Genomic DNA, 23392 nt, shown 5'->3' with positions numbered 1-23392 from the left:
GTGTGGGGTGTGTGTGTGTCAGTGTAGGGGAGTGGGTCTGTGTGGGGTGTGTATGCATGTGTGTGGGGGGTGTGTGTGTGCATGTGTGTATGTTATGTTTTCTTCTCCAAGTATGGCTACTTTCCATTTTATGGTTAGGAAATTTTCTCCATCACTATGTCTTCGTTAAAAAAAAAAAAAAAGAAAAAAAATTTTTTTCTTTTCTTTTTTTTTTTGTAGTTACCATTAATTGATGATGTTTAGGGAAGTTAATAAACAGAATGGAATTACATTATTTCAAAAAAAACTGTCCATTATAATTGCTTATAAGTTGGATTTTGGATTTCCGAACAATTCATCATGTCTCCTTAATTTAGCGGGAAGAGATGTAATTTATACTAAGAGAATATAAAATAACTTTGTTTTCCAAAATGTTGAAACATGCCTATGTGCAATTAATTAGTATAAACTTTTCCTTGAAAAATTGCTACACTTTTATGATTCCTACCTGATGTCGTAGTATAGCTAAGTAAAAATAAGAAGAATTTTTTAACTTAATCGTTTTATCAACACTCTCTTCAACTTTACAGCTCTAAGAAAAGATACAAAGTGGAAATAAATACATCCACTGGCCCTTTCCACTTCCTTTAGACCCTCGACAAAAAATGCTCTACTTTACCGTCAGTAACTTCCAAATATGCTTTTGTGATGATACTTCCAGCAACATTTAAGGTCTGGCAGATATAATAACCAACATCAGATCGCTGGACATTAGTAATAGTGAGGTCACCAGTCTGGGACACAGAAAACCGGCTGGATGACTGTGGTGGCTGATATGAGAAAAGCAGGTTCTGAAAACCCAAATTAGAGAACAAAGAATAAAAACAGGTTAATTGCTAGCTTCCAATATTTTGGCATATCTACCTATACATTTACAAAATTCATATATACATGTACAAATAAACTGTTGTTTCATCACATACCCACATATATTGATGTTCACACACATGAATATATACACACACACACACACACACACACACACACACACACACCAGCTTTAATTATCTGATTTTATATGACTATCATTATTAGGGTCACTTGAAAACTTGAACAAATTCTAAATATTGGTATGTGTTTTATAACTATCAGTATTCAATCACAAATAGATACAGAAGGATATTGAATATAACTAGAGTAAATTATTTTATATATTTAACCAAAACAAAAGCATTCTCACATTTATTATATATATATATATATAAAATACATATATTTTAATATCTTTAACAGATAAACAACTCAAATTCAAACTGTGACAACACTAAATTCAAATACACCATCTTGGCACCATAACAAGCATCTGGTAAGCCATCCATTATAAATGTTTAGTGACCTGTACCAAAGTATTCATGGTTACATATCTTATTATTCCTATTAAACTGTGCAAATAGCTGTTATAGTTGTTTTTTCTTTGTTTGTTTTTGGATATTAAATACTGAATCTAAGAATTCATAATGGAATTTTATTTCTGTAAAAACGTCCTAAATACAAGAAAAATCAAGAAAAGTGGTGAGGTTATTTTGTGCTACAACTTTCTCACTCTCAATCAAAAGAGTATTTCTGGGTTATTTTAGAGGGAGTGTATATTTATTTACGCACAAAATAATACAGCATGTCATTGGTTTACATGGAATGAAGAATACCAAAAACCAAAACCAAACCCAGTGCCATCGAGTCGATTCCAACTCATAGTGATCCTATAGGACAGAGTAGAACTGCCCCATAGAGTTTCCAAGGAGTGCCTGGTGGATTCGAACTCCTGACCCTTTGGTTAGCAGCCATAGCACTTAACCACTACGCCAACAGGGTTTCCGGAATAAAGAATACCAACTTTATTTTTCTAATTGAATAAAGCTGCTTCCTTTTTAAAAGCTTAGATGCCTGATACCATACATCATTTTATAAAGACTTAAGTATGATCAATGGATATGTGTCCAAGGACATAATTATAAGAAAAAATGAGTTGCTTCATTAAAGCAAACCAAACCAAAGTACAATCATGATTTGGAAATTTCATCTACAGTTTAAATAACTTAAATGAGTCATCTAAATATTACTCAATCAGTAAGAACTTCTAGATTTACCACTTTAGCTACACGGATTTTCTTTTGTATTACATACTCAATTCTACTTCTTCTATTTAAATATTTTGTTCTTTCCCGTATTTAATTTGCTGTGATTCAGCAAATTGAGTCCTTTGAGGTCAAATGGTTGTGTTAGAATCAACCAAGACACTAAAATATGAACACAAATGACAGCCTAAAGACCACAATCGAGTTAATATTTACCTATCAATGTGAAAACAAAAGAGAACTTGATGGTATTATCTATAAAAGATTATTAAGTACAGTCAGTAGATTTTTTTTTTTTTTCAGTAGATTACCTGTGTATTATTTATAAGAGCACATCATTAGAACCAAGGCATGAAACAAAACACCAAGGTTGATTTAAGCAAAAATAAGTCAGGAATAATTGCATTAACAATGAATGAGATTTTTTTTACAAGTATCAGAAACAAATAAAAGCACATATTTCTCTTTTTTAAAGAAGAAAATAGTGGCATGTAAAGTGGTTAAAGTGCCTGGCTGCTAACCAAAAGGTTGGAGGTTTGAACCCACTAGCTGCTTCATGGGAGAAAGATGAGGCAGTCTGTTTCAGTAAAGGTTACAGTCTTGGAAACCCTATGGGGTGGTTCAACTCTGTCCTATAGGGTCAGTATGAGTCAGAATCAACTCAACGGCAATGGGTTTGGTTTGGTTTGTTTTTATTAAAGAAGGAATGTCATTAAGAGGGAAAAAAACATAAATGGCAAAAAATATATATATATTTTTTTATTATTTTTTAACTGGTGCCCAATAATGAACTTAAAGTTTGTAAGATTGTGTATCTCTATATTCTAGCTTCAGTGTATAGAACATTCTGATTTATAAGATGTTTAGAGTGTAGAATTTCAAAGCAAATGGTGATCATATATAATAACTTGGGATTAGGATATCCTGAACTATACTTAACATGGCATCCATGTTGAAGAGAATTTTATATTGTTTGATTATTTTGAAGGGACTTCAGAATCTTGATGCTTATAGAGAAATCACACTGAATAATTATCATCTCCGTTTGCAATATGCAAAAACGTCTTTTAACATATAATTCCAGATACCAGAGTAATAAAAATGATAAGTAATTAAATTATGTTGAGAAAAGAGAAGTATATTTTTTAAAGTAGCTGAAGTGGAATTAAAAGTAAAATTTACACAATAAAACAGATATTATTCCATATACCACCCTCTTGTGCTAAAACCAGTCAGGGAAAAGTGCTTTGAGAGTTGGAATAATCTAGAAAAGTTTCTCTCCCTCACTGATAAATTTTTCCAGGGCACTCAAAGAGTTTTCTCAGTTCTTCTACTATCATAATTACATGACTAAGTAATATATCCATTTTTTTCTTCTCATAAATCTGGAACCCATCTTTGCTGATTAAAAAAGTATGAAAAAAGTCATACCTGACTCCCCTCTCTCCTCCAAAAAATAGCTGGTTGAGGGTTTCCAGTCGCTTCACACTGGAAAGTCACAGTTCGTCCCATGGCAACAACCTGATCCCGGGGTTTGACAACAAAATGTGGAGGTTCTAAAGGAAAAGAAACAAATTACACTGGATCAAAAGCAGGTAGTTATTTTCCTAATTGAGACAATGTGCTGATATCCCAAATGCTGCCTTTATTTTATACAACACATTCTGCACTAGAGTAGATAGTTAATGTACCAATTCTCGTCCTAAATTTGACTCTAAATTGTTAAGTGCATATTTATAGAAGGGAACAGGGTTGTTTTATGAAGAGGTTTTTATTATCTGACCTTCTAAGATTAACCTCCATAGCAGAAAGAATTCTAGAGTTACAATTTGATCCTTTACATTCAAAGTATACCTGAAATTGTGTGTGTGTGTGTGAATAAATATTATCTTTTCCCCTTTAGGGCTGCTTAAGGGTGAATGGACTTTAATCATAGACACAAGGACCTCCTGATGCAGACAGGTTCTAAAATTACTTTAACTCAAAAGCTCCTGAAATGCTACCGTGCAAATTATAACCATTTAAAATCTTCGGTCCAATTACTGGAATAGAAATGAATTTAAAGCAATAGTGGAGCGAATGCCTCCTTCATTTACATAGGCCAGGGCATGTTCAAACAGAATATATATGGAAATGAAGGCAAATTTGAAACATCTGCTCATCCTGACATTATAAATACTGCCAGCTTTGTCCAAACTGTTTGATTTATACAGACTTAAACGGCCACTTCATCCAGCAGAAGATAAGTGTCAGAAAATTGTGTCAGTTACATTGAGAGCAATGGCAGCTGAAAACATTAGGTGTGCTGATGAAGCGACTCCTGGAAAAAAAAAAAAAAAAAAAAGCTTGTGTTTGCTCTGTGCCTTGTGCTTGGAAAATGTGTACTGAGTGTCTTTTTACTTACTGTTTACACTTTTCAAATTCATTTCTTATCATCTGTCTGAAACACCTAATTATTCTTCTCTCCTGTCTCAGTTAAAATTGAAGTGAATGTTTCAAGCCAAACATTTAACAGTTTATAGAGGATAGGGTCCTTTCTAATCCACTTTTTAAAGCTTTTCCATTATTTCTAACCTTTGTTTTAAAGGAATCTTTACTTACTGATGTCAGACACTTAGGTGATGCCTTAAAGTGAACATAAACCAAAAATTACATTCAACTTACACCCATAAATCATAAATGCCACTACGCTGCTCACAAGGATATGATTTTTTTGTTAATGAAGCTTTGTATTTGAAAGCATACTTTTCTCTTGCTTAAGATTCTCCGGGATATATATATATACACATATATATATATATATATACACACACACACACGCCTTACTCTAAGGATTTGACTTGAATATAAATGTCATATTTGACCATTAAAATCACTTAATATGCATGCTCATTATATATCAATTAAAATATAAAGCTCCCTCTTTTAAAAAAAAAAAAAAAAAAAGAAGGAAAAATAAACTTGCCTAAAACTGTATAACGACAAAGCTGAAGAAAGCAATTAAGGTCTTCGGGTTTTCTGGTTTTGACTTCTAGATTAGTTGCTTTCTTCTAAACCCCCTTTTTTATTGAGGTTTTGTGGAAATTATACCATTTGACTAGAAAATTATAGGAGATCTGAAAAATCAGGTCAAATGCCTTCCACTGTCGTATAACTTATAGGGAAGAAAATACTAAGTTAGAGGCTATAGTTTAGGATCAATTTAGTAACGCTAACGTTCTAGCTTATAATTTTTTTCTTAAACTGTGATTGTAATTGAGTGGTTTACTCATGAATTTAGCAAACACTATCATTATCCAGGTATAATAAAAGGCATGTGCATTATTGCTTGAGGGTTTTCCTCCAGTACACATCTGTACAGGAGCACTCAATTTCTTAGTTAAGGGTTAGAGTAATTGGCATAGCAATAGGACAAAAAAATTAAAAGAGGATTTCCTGGATAATAAAATAATCCAGAATAGAGCTTGGTTTGTTTCAACGAAAGAAAACCAAATGATTAATTAAATGAATGGGAAAATATGACTTTCCAATATGCGGGGATTTGAGTAGGAAAATATAAATGCTCAAACCACTTAGTCAAGTAAAACCTTTGGGTGGTCTCTTTCCTAAATCTCAGAAGCGTGTCTAATAACGTGGGCCAGAATCTACATTTCTTTTATAAAATGCCAGCTCTCCTCAAACCTGAAAGACTTATTTTGGAAGGAGGGGTACAAACCCTTACGCTAACTACATTTACCCTGCAGCAATTTTTCCACACAGGATATTTGTCTGGAAATGAATTTACTACATTTTGTAGGCATATTCTTGAGCCAACATCAACAGTGACATCAGCCACAAGATATGAGAAATGTAACTTCAAAAAATGATTTTCTCCAAGTATGCTAAATATGAGATGTGGGTAGATTTCTAAGAAAAAAATGAATAAATTCACTAAAGATGCTTTTATCTATCAATCATTTATCTATCTAGGTTGAAAAGGCTATTCATAAAATGTGTCTACTTGATTTTTATGATAACATATTCCAGTATTTTGGAAAGTTAGAACATTTAAATTTGGCATAATTAAAAGAAAAACAATCATATTATGTCATATATGTTCAGTGTTGAAAATTTAGAAAAGCCAAGAGGAAAAAAAAGGGTAAAGCTACCCGTAACTGTACCATGCACACTCAATGGTAGTCTTTTAAAATATTCTTCTACAATATGATTTTAATGAGTCTTTAATTTTAATGAATCACAGATTACTTAACAAATCCCTATTGTTTCAAATGTAGACTGTTTCTAATTTTCAGTATTGAAAACTGGTGAGATTAACATCCTTCTCACAAGAATGTTCAACATTATTACCTAGAGTTGAAGATTCAGGGTCAGAGAAAATGCCAACATCTAGAATATTTAAACAGCTAGAGTGACGTTAAGGATTTATCTCAACATGACTTTGTCACTGAAATTCTGCATCGCGAATTTTGTTTTCATATGCTTGTCATATTTTCTTTTATATTTTTAAGAATTATTGATAGAATAAACTTTACGCATTTCTCACATATATTTTGCAAATATATATTTTTTTTGTCAATAGTCTTTATATCTGTTTAGGCATTTTTGTTACTGAATCAATATTTTACTTTTTATATCAAATATTTCTATCATTTCCTTTACGGTTTTTGTCCTTTGTCTGGTTATTTGAAATGTCTACCCAGCCCAAATTACCCCATTTTTACCTTGTACTTTTAAGTTTCTTTAATTTTTATTTTCAAATTTTATTTCATCTATATTTTTGTATGTGTGATATCATAATAGGAAGCTATTTTTTTCCAATAAGCTAGTTACTGTATCACCACTATTGAACAATCTAAGCTATCAGTATTAACACTATTTATGTAACTTCTTAGCTTAAAGAACAGTAAGATCAATTCTTTTAGGGTCAAAGTTATTTCCTGGCATACCACTTAATCGACTCGTACAAATTCCTCCCAAAATGGTTAACTAACAACATGAAAAAGTGACTGGACCTTCCCAAGTTTCTGATAATAAAAGTACTTAGAAGCCTGTTGGCTCTTTATTTATATGGGGACAGTTTCTCAAAACAAATTTTCATGAACTTTGGACACATTATGTGATTATTTCGTACATAAAATGAAATGAAACTGACACATAGAAAGAGTGCATACAGCCCTAAGGACAAGGCTATTCACCAGAGGCACTTCTAATGAATCTGTAAACACATTCTGAGCAAAAAAAAAAGAAAAAAAACAAATTGTTCTCTGATGTATCTATTTTTTCTTGTTGTTTGATCTTTTTTTTTAGATATTAATTGAATTAATACTTTACCAAGATACCGTCCAATCACTTTTTTTTTTTTACCACTTATTTAAAAATTGAGGAGTGAGGAAATAAAAAGATGCAAATGATAGATTATTTAATAAGACATAAAGTTAGCAACCCCATTACCTTTAACTCTTTGTCACAGTTACCCATACTTCCTGCAGACTTTATTCTGTGCAGTCTGTCTTTGTAGCCAATGACAAGTGAAACATGGAGGCTGATTGGTTGAAGGGCATAGAAGGGTATGGATGGAAAGGGGAAGAGAAGTTCCAGTCACAGTGACACGGTGATTAGAAGATGGCCAATAAAATGTCAACTTACCAGACCCAACTAAAACAAAAAAAGAAAACATGGAATAAATAAAAATAAAGAAACATAAAACAGACAAAAAAAAAAGTAGTAAAATTTGACTCAACAATGATCTTTCTTTAAAAATAAAATAAAGAACATGTTAATATTTGGATATATGACTCATACTGTCCATTAATGAATATATGTTAGCATTTTAAGCATTGTGATGAATAATTTAAGAAAAAACAGAAATGAATCTTAAAAATCTAGCACAATTAAATGGCAGAGTGACAATGAATGATAGCTATAAACATTTTTTCAATGACTTTATATTTTGCTACTAGATGACAGAGTTAGATAAGTACATGCATGAGCTTAAAAATGCTGTAAATCTTAGGTGCTAATGCTACATTAAAACCCAGAACCCAGTGCCGTCGAGTCGATTCCAACTCATAGAAATCAAAATCAGGCATCTTAATCAAAGATAGGAAAGTGTTAAATCTCGTAACTTCACTATTAGTTTTTTAATGGTTCATTCTGCCAATGACATTCTACTAAACCAATGCTTCTTAAACTGAATATGTACATAAATCACCAGCAAAAAAAAAAAAAGCTAGTTAAAATACAGATTCCGGCTTCATTGGTCAGGGGTAGGGTTTGGGATTTTGCATTGCTAAAAAGAACCCAGGTGATGCCTACATAACTGGTCCATGATTATAAATTCAATAGCAAGGCCATTAAAAGTTATTATATTTAAATTCTTGCATATTTTTGAGAAGACAAATAAAAAATATGAATAAATTACGTAGAGAAAACTTATAATCCTATCTATAAATCATATTTACATTTCCTTTTTTGAATGCTGAAGGACTGGACATTTTAATATATAGAAAGCACAAGTCATACATATTTAAAATACTTGCAAATGATTGTTTTGCTTCTCTATTGTAGAAACAAAGGCAATTGCTATCAAATGCAGATCATTTTCGTAATAGCCTAATAAAAAAAAAAAAAAATAGACACCTACAATATATTTTACTCAAATAAGCAACTCCCATATCTTTCAGCAAGTCAAAATTAATTAGACCTGATACATATTCCTACAGTTTAAATAAATGAATGAAGCCAAGGGCTGCTGCTGTGAAACGGTACAGTTACAAAATAGAGGAAAAAAAAAAAAAGTTCTCTTTGTATATTCGCTCAGGTTAGAAAAGTTTAAAATGTAAGTCTCTCTCAATAACTTAGGCTTAAATTTTTTTTATAGCATCACCAGCTATCCTGTCTATATTCCAACATGCAAAGGGAGATGACAGGATAAGTCTACATTTCTTGACACTTTAAGGACGTCTTTTAAGTGACAGGAAAAGTGTTCAGAAACTATTAGAGAACCTGACTTTAAGTGTAGTCTAACAGCGTAAGAGAATCTTGCTTTAAGAAAAATTGTGGAATTAATTTTTTAGAGTCATCAGTAAAAGCAAATTGGATCTCATTAGACTAGTAAAAATTAAGCCATATTTCAAGTCACGGGGGGTTACTGGCTGATGCAAAAAGTTGACTAGCTTGGCTACTAACCCCGTCCTTGGAGGTTCAAATCCACCGAGAAGTGCCCTGGAAGAAAGGCCTGCTGATCTACTTCTAAAAAAGCAGGCACTAAGATTTTTGTGGCGCACAGTCCTACTCTGACACACATAGGGTCACCATGAGTTGGTATCAACTCAAGAGCTACAGGTTTGTTTTTTTTTTTAACCTTACAAGATTAATGATTTTTAGTAATTTAAAAAATTTCTTCAACATTTCACAAGTTTCCAACATACTAGACACAAGAAAATTATAGGAAAACAGCAGATTTAAAAAATGCTCTTCATTGTTTATAGATTCTTTTTCATTAATTAAGCCATAGGAGTAAAACTTTCATATTAATTAAAATCCAGTGGATATAAAACTTCAGTCTACTGTACCTGCAAATCATACAAATAGCAAATCATAATTGGAAGATATTTTATAGTCGATTAATGACCTTAAAAGTATCCAAATCATTTAACATTAAAAAGAAAAAAACAGTCATTGAGTCGATTGTGAATCATAGCAGCCCTACAGGACAGAGCAGAACTGCCCCATAGGGTTTCCAAGGAGTGGCTGGTGAATTCAAACTGCTGAGCTTCTGGTTAGCAGCTAAGCTCTTAGCCACTGTGCCACCAGGGCTCCCATCTCACACAGATACTCCTAAAACATCAGAAGTTTCTGAGAGACTCCTATCTTAATTGATCATTCAAGCTTTGAACTATTGTGATTATCAGGAAACGATTCCTCTTATCTAAATGAAACCCCACCTGTCACAATCTAACCCCATTTTCATTTGTTCTAGTTTCAGTAAACAAATAAGTGCCAATGATATTCTCCACATAAAATCCTTTTATTCACTTGAAGGAACGATCATCCCTAACTTTCTCTTAAAGAGTAAATGATAGCAAATTCTTTAAGTCTCGCTCATCATATTTCCCCTTTCTCTACATTTCTCTGAGAGTCAAGTCAAAGACCTTTCCTTCCATACATAAAACATGCACTTTCTAGATAGCAGGCAGTGCCCACTATTGCCCAATTGCATACATCCAGAAAGAACAAGAGGAGAGCAGAGTGACTTAATTCGTCATTCATTATCCTCTAAAGCAACCTGGGCGTGGGAGACTTCACTCCCACTCTCCCCATCACTCTTCTCGACTTGTTTTCTTTCCACTTTCGAGGCTTGGAGCACGTCTATCGTAACTCTCTTTTCTCACTAAGCAAAAGGAAAAGCTTGTCTGTCTCCATCTCTAATAAAACAATAAAACCATAAAATGTTACGGCTGGAAGTGACCTTAACATTTATCAGTCTAACCCTCTCCTTTTCACACAAAAAAAACAGACAACCTAAATTGTTAAGTAACTTTCTCAAGGTCACACATGGCTAACCAAGGACTGGTCTGCAGGTCTCTTGACTGAATACAGGACACTGTACAAATGTTCCCACTGTTTAATGAGTTTGAGAAGAATGAGATATTATAGGATGTAAATTTTTTTTTTGGTTTGTTTAACCTAAAATCATTCCCAACTAGGCATATAAAAATGCTTTTTAAAGAATTCCTCATGATATTAAAAGTATTTTAAGAATATTTAGCAATAGTTTAAAAAACACATGGAAAACTAACAAGTTAAACAGAGCTGACTTAAAGCTTCTGGGAAAGTCCAACTTTCTGGAACAAAATTTAATGTGATCACTTTTAAGAGTGAACCAATTTCAATCATTTCATCACCTGAAACTTCAAGATTAATAAAATAATTATTTTTTGTAACTTGAGAATAAATAATTTTTTGACAAAGCATATTTTAAGGTAACTATATCAAATATTTTTTGTATCAAATATGAAGGTACAATAACTTTTAAAAATGAATATATATTTTAAGAGGTTAAAACTTATCACTTTATTTTTTAACATAGCAACACTGTTCACATTACAACCTATTTCCAGTAATAGCTCTAAAATGTTTTATATTAGAGGGATTTTGGAAAGGGGTGAAGAGATAGGGAACTTGTCATGAGGCTGAATTTGTACAGAAAGCATACTGTGTTCACCTAAATTATATAGTTTTTGGGGGGATGCTTATAGAAAGCCTAAGTCCCCCTCAATTCACTCTTCACTAGCTCCACTAACCAGTTCTGTCCTTATTAGGTTGGGGCTACCTTTTGAGGGTTGGACTAAACGTACTCTAGGAGTCCTTCAAGGTCAAATATTTTATAGATAAAACAAGGAAAGAAGTGCAGTTTAGCTATCTGCTAAACTTGAAGTTAAAAAATGTTTCACAAGGGGGAGGTAAATTTGGAACAGAGTGGAGGAAAATGTAGAAATGAAGTAAGGACAACTGGAGTTCAAAATGATAGACTCTGACAAACGATCATTCTCCTGGGGATACCGGCCCTCTTCAGACTAAGTGACTCTCTGAAGGGAAGGCTGGGGAATCTTGCTCTCCTGCCTCTGTAGCCTTATGCTCTTTCTAAATCTTCAAGGCTGGTGATCCAAGTAAAGTATTAAGAGAAACAAACTCTGACTCTCTTAAATAAAAAGAACAGTATATATATACAGGCAGTCCTCAGGTTATGAACATCCCATTTACTTATAACCCATAGTTAGGAACCAACCCCCCATAAAGCCTATTGCATTATATATTGAGGTATATACAATGGTTCGTAATAACTAATGGGTGCTACTTTGTGACGTACACCAAAACATTTTTATTATTATTACTGTATTATTACGTTAAAGATGTTTCGGTGTATCTGGAAATGTTTAATTTTTCATTCATAGAAAGGTACAGTATACTGTACACTAAGACAAACATTTGGCTAACGATGTAGATAACAACCATACCTAACTGTTCTGACTTAACGTATAAATTTGACTTAAGGGCAGATTTAGGAATGGAACTTGTTCACAATCCTGGGACTGTCTGCCTATCTCCACAAGGTTTTCATTTTGGGAAGTGAGTTTGATTCTTAAATAATCCCTAATTAGTAAATTTTCTCAAAGCATAAAAATGTGAAATTAACCTATTCAGCTAATTCTGTGGACTCAGGATATTTTTCAAGTGCAAAAATCTCGCTGGTTTCTGTTGAGTGAGTCTAAAAGAGAAAAATATCAGCTATCTTTAAAAAAAATGTATGACGGTACATAGATGCTATATAATTGACAAATAGTTTTCTTTAGAAAAACATTTAGTTAAAATATTTGGGAGTGTTTAGCCTTACACACACACAAACAGATACTTATAATAAGTGACTTTCTTCCCCTTTTGAGTGAGACATCGAAGAGCTCAAGATAATTAATTTGAAATCTTCTGTATTCTTAGAGTATACATTGTTCATACACTAACATTTAGGTATAACTAAAATAAGAAGGCTATTCTTCAATAGGAGAGAAAGGAAGTAAAAATAGAAGGAAAGATGGAAGGGAGGGAGGAAGGAAGGAGATAGAGAAGAAAGAGGAGGAAGAATTGGAGGAGGAAGGGAGAGAAAAGGAAGGGAGGGAGAAAGAAAAAAAAACTTATCATATTTTTTATATGAGCTTGTCATATTCAGGAGGTATCAGCCAGAAAGATGATGAATGTTTGGGAAAAAAAAAAAAACTATACGGAAGCTGGAGGAAGACTTTTTTTTTTTTTAGGTCTGAAGAAAATAAGTTAGCTGAACAGATGCTTAAGAACAGTCTTTAGATTAGGTCTAATAAATACATGGCCCAGCCAGTCCTGATAACCACTTAGGCTAGAAGAAAAGGAGATAATGGGCCTAAATAATAGCATGAATGACTTCGGGAAAGTACAGAGAAGAAGCAGTTAACAGTAAAGGTCACTGAACCGTGAATTGGTTGCCAACTGCGATGTCTCCAGGGGTCTTTAAAAACGGGGTTTATTTCCATTTGGCCACAACAGTTTACATATAACCATATCTGGTAAAGGAATAGAGTAGTTGACTTTTAAAGTGCTTTCTACAGGAAGATTTGAAGAGATGGGAAAATTCAGATGTAAAGCAGGATAACTGATAGATACCTCTACTTGGCCCCCTCCCAATTTTCCCTTCAGATTATATACAAATGTATGCTAATTCCAGTAGACAGCAGAAAAGTAAAAAAAAAAAATTGCATATATTTTCATAATATTAAGATTTTGGTACTTTCGCATTGAGATCTGAATTTTTAAAACATAATGGCAAGTACATTTGACTCTATCCTTATAAGTTACAGTATTGTCATCCTTCACTCTTAAGAATAAATCATATGATTATAATGGCAGAAGGCTGCCACAGTATTTGGGTCTAAAATAATTTATGTATTCTAAACTCCTAAAGTTTAGAAGTTTAGAACTCCTAGAATAAGGAGTCCTGGTGGTCCAGTGGTTAAGTGCTAGGTTGCTAATTGAAAAGTCAGCAACTGGAACCCAGGAGCTGCTCCATCAGAGAAAGATTTGACAGTCTCTTCCATAAAGACTACAGCCTTGGAAATCCTATAGGGCAGTTCTACTCTGTCCTTTAGGGTCCCTATCAGTCAGAATCTACTCAACAGCAATGAGTTTGTGCTTTATTTTTGGTTAGGACAAACACTATTAGTAAGTATCAGAGAACAGCAACTGCCTTGTACAGGCTACAAATTATATCATCTTGATTATATAATTCATCTGTTAATTTACTGATATTAATTTTTACCAGTTTTTATTAGTAGCTGAGTTATAATGAATCCTTAAACTGATTTTTTTTTTTTTTATTATTCCCTTCTACAGAGCTTGGTTAATAACAAGGGTCAAATTAAATATGACAGAACAGAATTGTTAATACTATATTCCAGAAAAATAAACGGGGCAAAGAGGTGAGCGGCAGTATTTTTAGGAAGAAACACTTTTTTTTTTTTTAAATAAAAGATAAGAACACTCAAAATTTTAAGTGGGGAAGCTATCTACATTTTAACTGACAAAACTCAGTCACTGGTATGCTTAAGAAATTACATGCATAGATACTCATGAGTGATAACATTTCTAACAAAAACAGTTAAGATTTTTAATACTGGGTATCATTCCTCTTTTTGGGAAAAGATTTAATTTATCATAAAAGCCTGTCATGGCTTTCAACTTTTCAGACATAAAAATAGAGAGTTAAAGGAGGCATTTTTAGGATATATTTAATGGATACATAAAATACCATGAACTTTTCCCCTCCACTCAAATATCTCACATTATTCTGCAGATCAGTGGTTCTGGAGGTAATTTTGGTTGTCAGTACCAGGGATGAGATGGTGGTGGTAGGGAGTGCTACTAGCATCTAGTGGGTAGAATTTGGGGATGCTGGTAAACATCGTACAATGCACAGGACAGTCCCCACAACAAAGAAGTAACAAGGCCAAAATTTCAATAGTGCCAAGCTTTAGAAGCCCTGCTGTAGATTACTAATTTGATTTAAAGCTTAATACAACAGTAAAACTATTTATTTTACATCCCAAATCTATACAAAGCACCTAGCACAATGCCTGCCTGACATATTGTGGGTCAGAAAAGGTTAATATTCCTTTCCTTCCTCTTCTAAAAATCTCCACACTTTCCATGAAATCTTAGTCATGAAATGGAGCTACTTATTCTTTGCCTACTAACAAGCCTGAGGTTCAAATGTAACTACCTAGAAATCTCTGTGTGAGGAGGCAGTCCTTCCGATAAGTCCATGGCCATGGCTTGCCCCTTCTATTCCCCTGCTGGCATCTTTAGGCCTCATAACGAACTACTGTCCCCACTGAGATGTGATGTTTGTTAGCAGGGTTAAAAAGATGAAATTAGTCACACAGGCTTGAGGGTATAAAACCAGGAGTGGGAAGGCCCTTTTTGTCCTCTCAGCTATGATGTTAACGGAAGGCATTTGTGGGAAAAGCTTTTAGTCCACCCTACCTGGCCTGGGCACGATTGGCAGAGGGTAGGGCTTCTTTGTGAAGTCCCTCACCCATGGCACAAAGTTGGGTATGTATGAAGGGTCACCATCTCCACCCAAACAGTCTTCTCTAGTTGGTTTGGGAGGGGGGGACTCAAAAATGGATACGGGTCTGTTCTGGAGTGCTGACTGCTTCTTCTTGTGAGCCATAAAAGCTACTTTCCACATGCTGCTGCTCCTCTCGGAGTGTCTGGTGTGTTTAGACCATGATATTCGTGGAGTAATCAATAATGGTGCTTGGTACCCTCTTTCCAGTGGCTTTCCAATTAGAAATTGGGGACAAATGGAGGGTCCCACATTCTGACAATGTGTATGCCGACTAACACACAGGATCTCAGGATCATCATGTGTTGGTTGATATTCCCTCAGACAGTCAGAAAGCTAATAAACTAGGTCTTTCCTCTCCCTCCTCCTTGAGATACATAAACCTTGACCAAATTCCAGGGCTTTTATTTCCTCTTTCTAGATTCCATCCTCCTCTTTTCATCTCCATGGACACCACTCTGGCCACAGCTGTCCAACACCTCTCACCTGAACTATTACGACGACTCTAGTGGTGAACGCTATCTACTCTTGCTTTGATTCCAATTCAATATCCATAATGCAGCCAATGATCCTATTTCTTCAAATCCTTCAATATGGTCCCTTTGCTCTTAAAATAGAGAACGAAGTTCCTCACGGGGCCTTGATATGTAATTCTTCAGTGTGCTCTGATATCGCATCTCCTCTATCTCCCTAACCCAGCCCCTAGGGTTTCTTTCAGTCCTTGAGTCCATCACGCTATGCTCCTTTCTTCCTGTAGTCCTGTCTGTGCTCTGCCCTGGGCTTCTCCCTTTTACCATGTAATTCCTTTAGCTCTCAGCTCAAAAGAAATATTTCTTCAAGAAGCTACCTCTAAATCTGATGTTAAATTATGTCAAAATTCTATATAGTTTCATTCAACTTTAATTTTCTCCCACAGCACTTATTATAGTTTATAATTATATATTTGTGTGATTATTTTATGTTCCTCCCAAACTGGTCTGCAAGCTCCATGAGGGTCAGTATGTAACTGCTTTGATTGCCATTATTTCTCTAGAACTTAACAATGTGAGGTCATTACTCACATTGTAAATATATGTTGAAAGAGTCAACATTGACAGCAATGTTCCTATCTCCAAATTGAAAGCACTTTCTCCTTCCCTGGCATGTTGATAGCTTTATGAACCCCTTTTCATTTTCTACCGGTATTTTAGATATTTGCGTATATCTCTCTTCTGCACCAGAGTCCCTAGGTGGTGCAAACATTTCATGCACCTGGCTAACTGAAAGACTGATGGTTAGAGCCCACACACAGGCACTTGAAAGAAAAAAAAAAAGCCAGGTAATCTATGTCTGAAAAATCAGCCATTGAAAACCCTATGGAGCTCAGTTCTCTCAGACACATGAGGTCCCCATGAGTCAAGTGCTAACTGGTGACGACAGGGGTCTGTTCTTCACTAGTCTGTAACAGGCTCTGCGAGGTCAAGATCCATGTCTTATTCACGTGGGCATCCTTCACAGGGCCCAGCATATTGTTTTGTACACAGAAAGTGCTCAAGAATTTATTTGAAAATTTGGAACACCTATCTTCAAATTGTATATTTCATAAAGGATCTGTAGTTTAGGTGCATGAGAGTATTATGATAAAATCATTCAACTGGCAGTTAAATAATTTTTTGTCAACATTCTGTCTATAATTCATCAGGTCTGTAAACCTGCATGTGGGTCTCCGTGTGACACAGCTTATGCTCAACTACTCACCTGAAGATTAGCTGTTTGAACCCACTAGCAGCACCACAGAAGAAAGGGCTGGCAGTCTACTTCCACAATGATTTCAACCAAGAAGACCCTATGGAGTAGTTCTACTCTGTAACACATGTGGTTGCCGTGAGTGAGAATCAACTCTATGGCAATGGGTTTGGCTCTTGTTTGGTGAACCTGCATAAATCACGTAACCTTTGTCCATCTCAGTTTAATAGTAAAGAGCCATTCATGCTAGCCAGCTGTGTTAGATCACATACTGGAAACCCTCACAGCAACTGTGTAAGGAAGGGCTAAATATTCCAAGTTTCCAAAAGCAGGAAAGTGAAAATTAAGTAACCTTCTTAAGGTCCCGCATCAGGTAAGAAATTGTTCCTGTGTGGCATCGCATCAGGTTCTATTCAAAGTAACTGTAATTGACAGAGTAGTACTGCCCCATAGGGTTTACTAGGCTATAAGCATTATGGGAGCAAGTCATCAGGTCTTTTCTCCCATGGAGCCTTTGGTCTTTCAAACTGCTGACCTTTCAGTTAGCGGCCAAGTGCTTACCCGTTGCACCACCAAGGCTCCTTAGGTAAGAAATAGAGGACTAGAATTCAGGTGTGTCCAGCTCTTAAACTGCTTACTCTTCTCACTCTATTGCATTACTCATTAGTAAAATGAGAGTTAAACCTACCTTAACATAACCTTGGTTCAGAAATGTCTTAAATCCACGATCTAAACAAAATAACTTTCAATAAGAAATGATTTAAATACACAATGCGTACATGAATATACTAGATGAGCGCGAATGCATAATTGACTCTGCTCATACATTTTGGGAAAAAACAACTCATGCCATATTTTGTTTTCTCACACAAATAATGACAAAACAGCCAATTCCATCCCTGAAAAACGGTGTGATGCAATCTTTTAGGTCAACCAGTGCAAATGTAAGCAGCCATGAAATCAAATGTTTATGTTCCCAATTAACTATAAAGTATAAGAAAGGTGTCTCCAACTTCAATTTTATCAATTGTAAAACACAGACTTGAAATTATTTCTAAGCCCCATCCATTTCAAGCATTTGAAGTCTCAGCAATCTAACAGGGATTTATATAACTTAGCATTCATTCTCGAGAAACCTAAATAAGGTCAAGATTATTTATTATCAGCTCACTTTAATAATTAAGACCATTAGTAATACATATCAAAAAGCCTAAGGAGAAACACACAAGCATGTCTCATCTCTTTACTAATAAACTAAACACACACTGATTGAAATGACTATTTCACCACCTACAAAGTCAACTTTTTAAAAGCACTTTTACAAAATGGCCAGATCTATCAGGTTTAATTGTGCCTTGCTCTAAACTCTCTCCTAACACCCACAGACACACAAAATAAACGTCCTAAAGCTAACTTTAACAACAATTTATGGATTTTCCTACCCTCATAAATCTGTTATAAAGCTATTACTCAGCTTTATTTTGTCTTATACTTATTTTAGTATTTTCTGCAGGTGTGTTTATACTGGCACGTTATTTATCAGGTCGTGAGAGTAGCAGTTCAAAAGCAAATTAAAAGTGGTCAAGGTATTTTAATCAGTTGTGCTAACTTTAGGTATGATATTACAAAGTAGTAACTTCTAATTTATGCAGAATCTTGTTTAAGAAAAACTAAAACAAAAAAGCATCTTACCATATTTCTTAGTTATTTAAATAAGATTCAAAGAACACCAGCTTCAACATTATTATAAAGTATGACGAGTCTGAAAATGAACATGATGTTTGGAATACGGTTTGTGAGGCTACGAAGAATGAAGACTGTTCAGCTTAATTATTAATACTGTGCATATGCATGAAAATATTTAAAATGTTAGCAAACAGATAATGATACATATGGGTTTGTAAAAAGTCAATTTTTCATCATCTTGCATATGTAGTTTATCCAGGGTTTGTCATAAGGAAAAGGTGTCCATAAGGTCATATAGGCTACAGTTATTCTCTTTTAAACAATAACTAATCTCAATCATTGTATCTCCTAATAATTCTGGATAAAGTAGAATATATTAATGTGAATTAACATAAAATGAATTATTTGATACTAAATGATCCACAGTATCACAAAGTAATTCTAAGTTTTAGAATGACGAGAAATTTTTAGCAATGCATTTCACATAAGCTACCTGTAAAACACTAGAGCAAAAAATAAATTCATTTCTCCAAATTTCATTCTCAGGCTAATTCAGGTTATAAAGATTCTTACCACTCAATTGCATACTTCCACAATGATGCACTTTACAATATAGGTTACTAAAGACAGGTGAAAATTTATACATCTATAAAACTGGCCCATGAGAAAACCTTACCCACTGTTACGTAGACGAGTAAATCACAGCAAAGCTCAGAACATTGCGGAGGGCCCATGATGTCCTATTTACTAGTACAGTGCTATGTTATCACAGAATCATCTTATGTATCAATTATTTCTTGTACCTGACTGCTGTACTTATTTTTTCAAATATTTGCCTGAAACACACATTCCGAGTGTGTTTTGAATTCTCTGCCGGAAGGCCACATGGTGAATACTTTTTGTTTTTGATTAATTGTTACGATTTTTATCAGTTCATTTGAAATAACTGAAAGCAACCACAAACGTGCATGAGTGCCTGATAGAAATCTAAGAGAATGTCACATCTTCAGGCATCATTAGGATTAAAATGGCTATTTCTTTAAGCTGTAAGAACATAAAAGTTCTTTACTTTATGATGCCTACAGAAAAAAAAAAAAATGGCAAAGAATCATAGGCCAAAATGCTGGGCCTCAATCAAATCAAATAGCATAAAAAGCCAGCAGGAGCGGAGCTCAGCATTGTATTTATGCCACTGGATCAGAACAGTTAGGCGAGGGAGCCATTCTCACAAATCATTCTCTTGTTACGTTCTGCAGTGGGACTTCATTAAACCTCTTAGCTGATGGCATTTTACTTTCAGCCTGCTCACAAAGAGCTCAGCTGGCAATTCTTTACAAGTCTCCAATCACACATTGTGGTTTTGAGGTTTTCTTTTTACAATAGCAAATCTTTTGCCCATCTGCCTCGCAAGTCTTTGGCTGAAGTATAGATTTTACTATCATTAATATTATTATTATTACCAACATCATCATCATTTTCTAACTGAAACATACACACACCAAATCCTGAAAGTGAGGCATTTGGAATAAGACTCTTAAGGTCAGCATATACAGAAGATACCTCCAAGAGGTGGTAAACATATATATATATATATATAATTGTATATATTATGCTACCCTCACCCCTGACGCGGTGTTTCCTCTGGCACTACTGGCCTCACTGGGTCTCTGTGGATTACTGCCATATGTCCTGAAGAGTCATTCCCCAGAGAACCAGGGCAACTCTATCTTGTCAGAGCCCGGCAAAAGTGTCACCCACTTATCAACGTTCTTAAAATTGCCAAGTAAAGCTTCAGGGGTCTCACAAAATGTGTTCCATCAAAACGTTGATGAATTCACAGTTCTTAACCAGGATCACAGATTGTAGTAAACCTAGCTTGAACCTGCAAAAGGCCCCCTTGATACTATTAGTTTTGGCTTTGACTCAAATAACAACGTTAATGGTCTCAAACAATGCACTATTGTACTAGCAGCTTTTTTGAAATAAGCAATTTAAGGAAACTACTCCAACAAGTGATTTAAATGAAGTCTACATCAAAGAAAGGAAATTCAGAACTGAAGGGTCCAATTTTTTCTCTCATTCCTTCTTTTATGCTTAGGTATCATAAGAGCTTTAAAAAGTCATATGATGCTTACACAAAGATCCCATATGCTGATAAACAGTTAAACATAGTGACCCCTTTTATGAAAACCACCCACAGATTTACATAATAGGCCTTCTTTCCCCAATGTTTGTTTTTGAATGTTCATTACAGTTATTTGCTACTACTGTCAATAAAATCTACAATAACTTATTTGTTTAGTTTTACCTAAATTTTATTTTCATATTCTGAAATAACTATCTAGCGGTCCACAAAAATAGTCAGACACACACACACACACACACATCATGTTACATTGTGTAACTGGACTATGCTTTCCGATCCATTCTCAAGACTATTAATGTTTTATATTATATGCAAGTTATTAGTGAGGAATATTTATCCAAATTATTTTTATCTTCAGTTTATTTAACAGTCTGTTATATGGATTATTATTTATGGAACAAGCAGTGAAGGGAATCAATGCTATTTATTCTATCAGGAAATGTAGTAGCATTGAACATAATTATGTTTAAGGATCAAAGGGAATATGTCAATTATGGATTTGTTAGTGAAAAAAAGCAAACATTATTTGGATCTCAAATACATATCAAATGTGCGTAATTAATAAAAACAAAAAGTAATTTTAATAAATGTAGAATTTTTTGTATTATACTTCACTTCTCTGCCATTGCCTAAAGCAACTAGAATAAAGATTGACTTTTTTTTAAACCTCAGTTACAGAAGCTTTGATAGCTTTTATTTATTGAAAAGTATATAAAACCCAGCAGCTAGCATTGTGGGAGCTACACACATGAATCAGATCTAAATCATTTTATAGAGCTAAGGATATTCAGCTAAGGACATTGAAGGTACATAAAGTCCTCATTCTGACACATACAAGAGAAGACACATCACTGAACTGTGTGTCATCCTCACCGTCATCATCACCATCATCTCCTCACCGTCATCATCACCATCATCTCCTTACCATCATCTTCATCAGTTCCACTTTTACTGAACATTTGAAAGCATCACACAATGTGCTAAGCATTTTATATCCATCAACTCATTTAATCCCCCCAGTTATCCTATGAGGGAGATATTTTTACCCCCATTTCACTAATGAGACAACTAAGAATCAGAAATTAAGTAACTTGCACAGTCAGCATTTAAATCCAGGTGTGTCTATCAGAAAGTCTGTGCTATTAACTTTCTGCAGTATTTAACTACAGGATGTTTCTTAGCAGCAGGAAAAAAAAAAATGTCTGCCTATGACAAGCTTATCAAAGAAATTTTAAGGACTAATTTTCAAAGCTAGATCTAGATATCAAGTAGTCACAGAAAATGCCTATTGCAGAAAAGTAAAACAACGACCAAACTCTACATTAATTACCGGCAAGAAAAATTAAAATCTCTACAGGGAAAATAAAAATTACTGGAAATTTGATGGATTTTTAGTTCTCTTTTAGAAGTTGATGAGAAAAATAATTTTAATAACACTAACAAGAATTGTCTTGCAGAAACACTTTGTATTCCACAAACCACTTTTATGTGAATATAACTTTTGTTAATTATCTTCTTTAATCTTATCTGCTCAGCGATGTTTATATTACATGTACATTCATTTTTTCCCCCAATACATGAGAACATAAATTCAGAGAAGTGACTTGCCCAGGACCCCACAGCTTGTATGGCATCAGAGCCAACACTTGATTCACTCATAAAGAAAATGTTTTGTGAGTACCCAGGATGCACCTGAGACTACAGTGAGCAAAGTGTACCCCGAAGAAACTCACTGTCAAGCAGGACAGACATCGACATGTGGTAAGGGCAGTGACAGCATTCACTGGGAACATGAAGGGGGTTACCAAACACAGAAGCACTGGGGAGCATCAGGAGAGCTTCCTGGAATATACTCGCCCAAGCTGAGTCCAAGGATAGGAGTGCTTAGCAGGTAGAGGATGGTGTTGCTGGGGTGCAGGGCATGTTAGACCAAGGAGGCAGAATTAGGAAAAGCCCATGAAAAACTATTTATACAAGATAGGGATCCTTGACTAAAAGGACTGTAAGAGAAGCTAGGCAGCTAGGCAGAATACCATTAAGTATTTTGAATCTTATCCTTGAGAGATGGAAACCACAAAAATGTTTCCTGGAAGGACCTAATATAATTACATTTGTGCTTTAAGTAAATGAACCAGTTGTGTGCTGAATGGATTCTACGGGATAAGATGGAGGCAAGGAGACTGGGTAGAAGCCCAAGTTTCACTGATGGATGATAAGGGCCTGAATTAGAGCAAGGATAAGAAGGTAAGGTGAGAGATTTGAGAAATATTTAAAAGGCAAAATCAGCAGAACATCTTGGTGATTGATGAGAGGTAGGAAACGCAAGAGGAGGAAGCGTAAAGCATAATCTCCCAGCCTTCTACCAAGTACGTCTCAGCACACAGCATCACTACCAACTGAAATGCAGACTGTAGAACTCAGCTTCTGACCCTAGTCTGCTATTTCTTTCACTGCATCACCATTGTTTTCTGTGGATTAATAGTCGTAGTCTCTAATCGTTGCTTTCTGTTTTACTGAAAGTTCATAGCTACTCTTCAATTCCATAGTACATTCAGACTATAAATAGGG

The 23392-nt window shown here is 34.6% G+C and overlaps 1 protein-coding gene across 1 annotated transcript in view; it reads right to left on the bottom strand.

Moving 5' to 3' along the window:
- The window catches only part of ROBO1 (roundabout guidance receptor 1), a 434889-nt gene that overhangs the window by 87184 nt on the left and 324313 nt on the right, over nucleotides 1–23392 (bottom strand). The window contains exons 7-9 of the mRNA XM_003410186.4: nucleotides 7761–7769; nucleotides 3546–3670; nucleotides 659–830 (exon numbers count right to left, since the gene is read on the bottom strand). Of these exons, the coding sequence (XP_003410234.1) occupies nucleotides 659–830; nucleotides 3546–3670; nucleotides 7761–7769 (306 nt within the window). The remainder of the gene's footprint in view (nucleotides 1–658; nucleotides 831–3545; nucleotides 3671–7760; nucleotides 7770–23392) is intronic.

This window comes from Loxodonta africana, chromosome 20 (genome assembly GCF_030014295.1).
Source record: "Loxodonta africana isolate mLoxAfr1 chromosome 20, mLoxAfr1.hap2, whole genome shotgun sequence".
NCBI lineage: Eukaryota > Metazoa > Chordata > Mammalia > Proboscidea > Elephantidae > Loxodonta > Loxodonta africana.
Note: the sequence above shows the minus strand (reverse complement) of the source record. Positions and strands in the feature narration are given on the sequence as shown.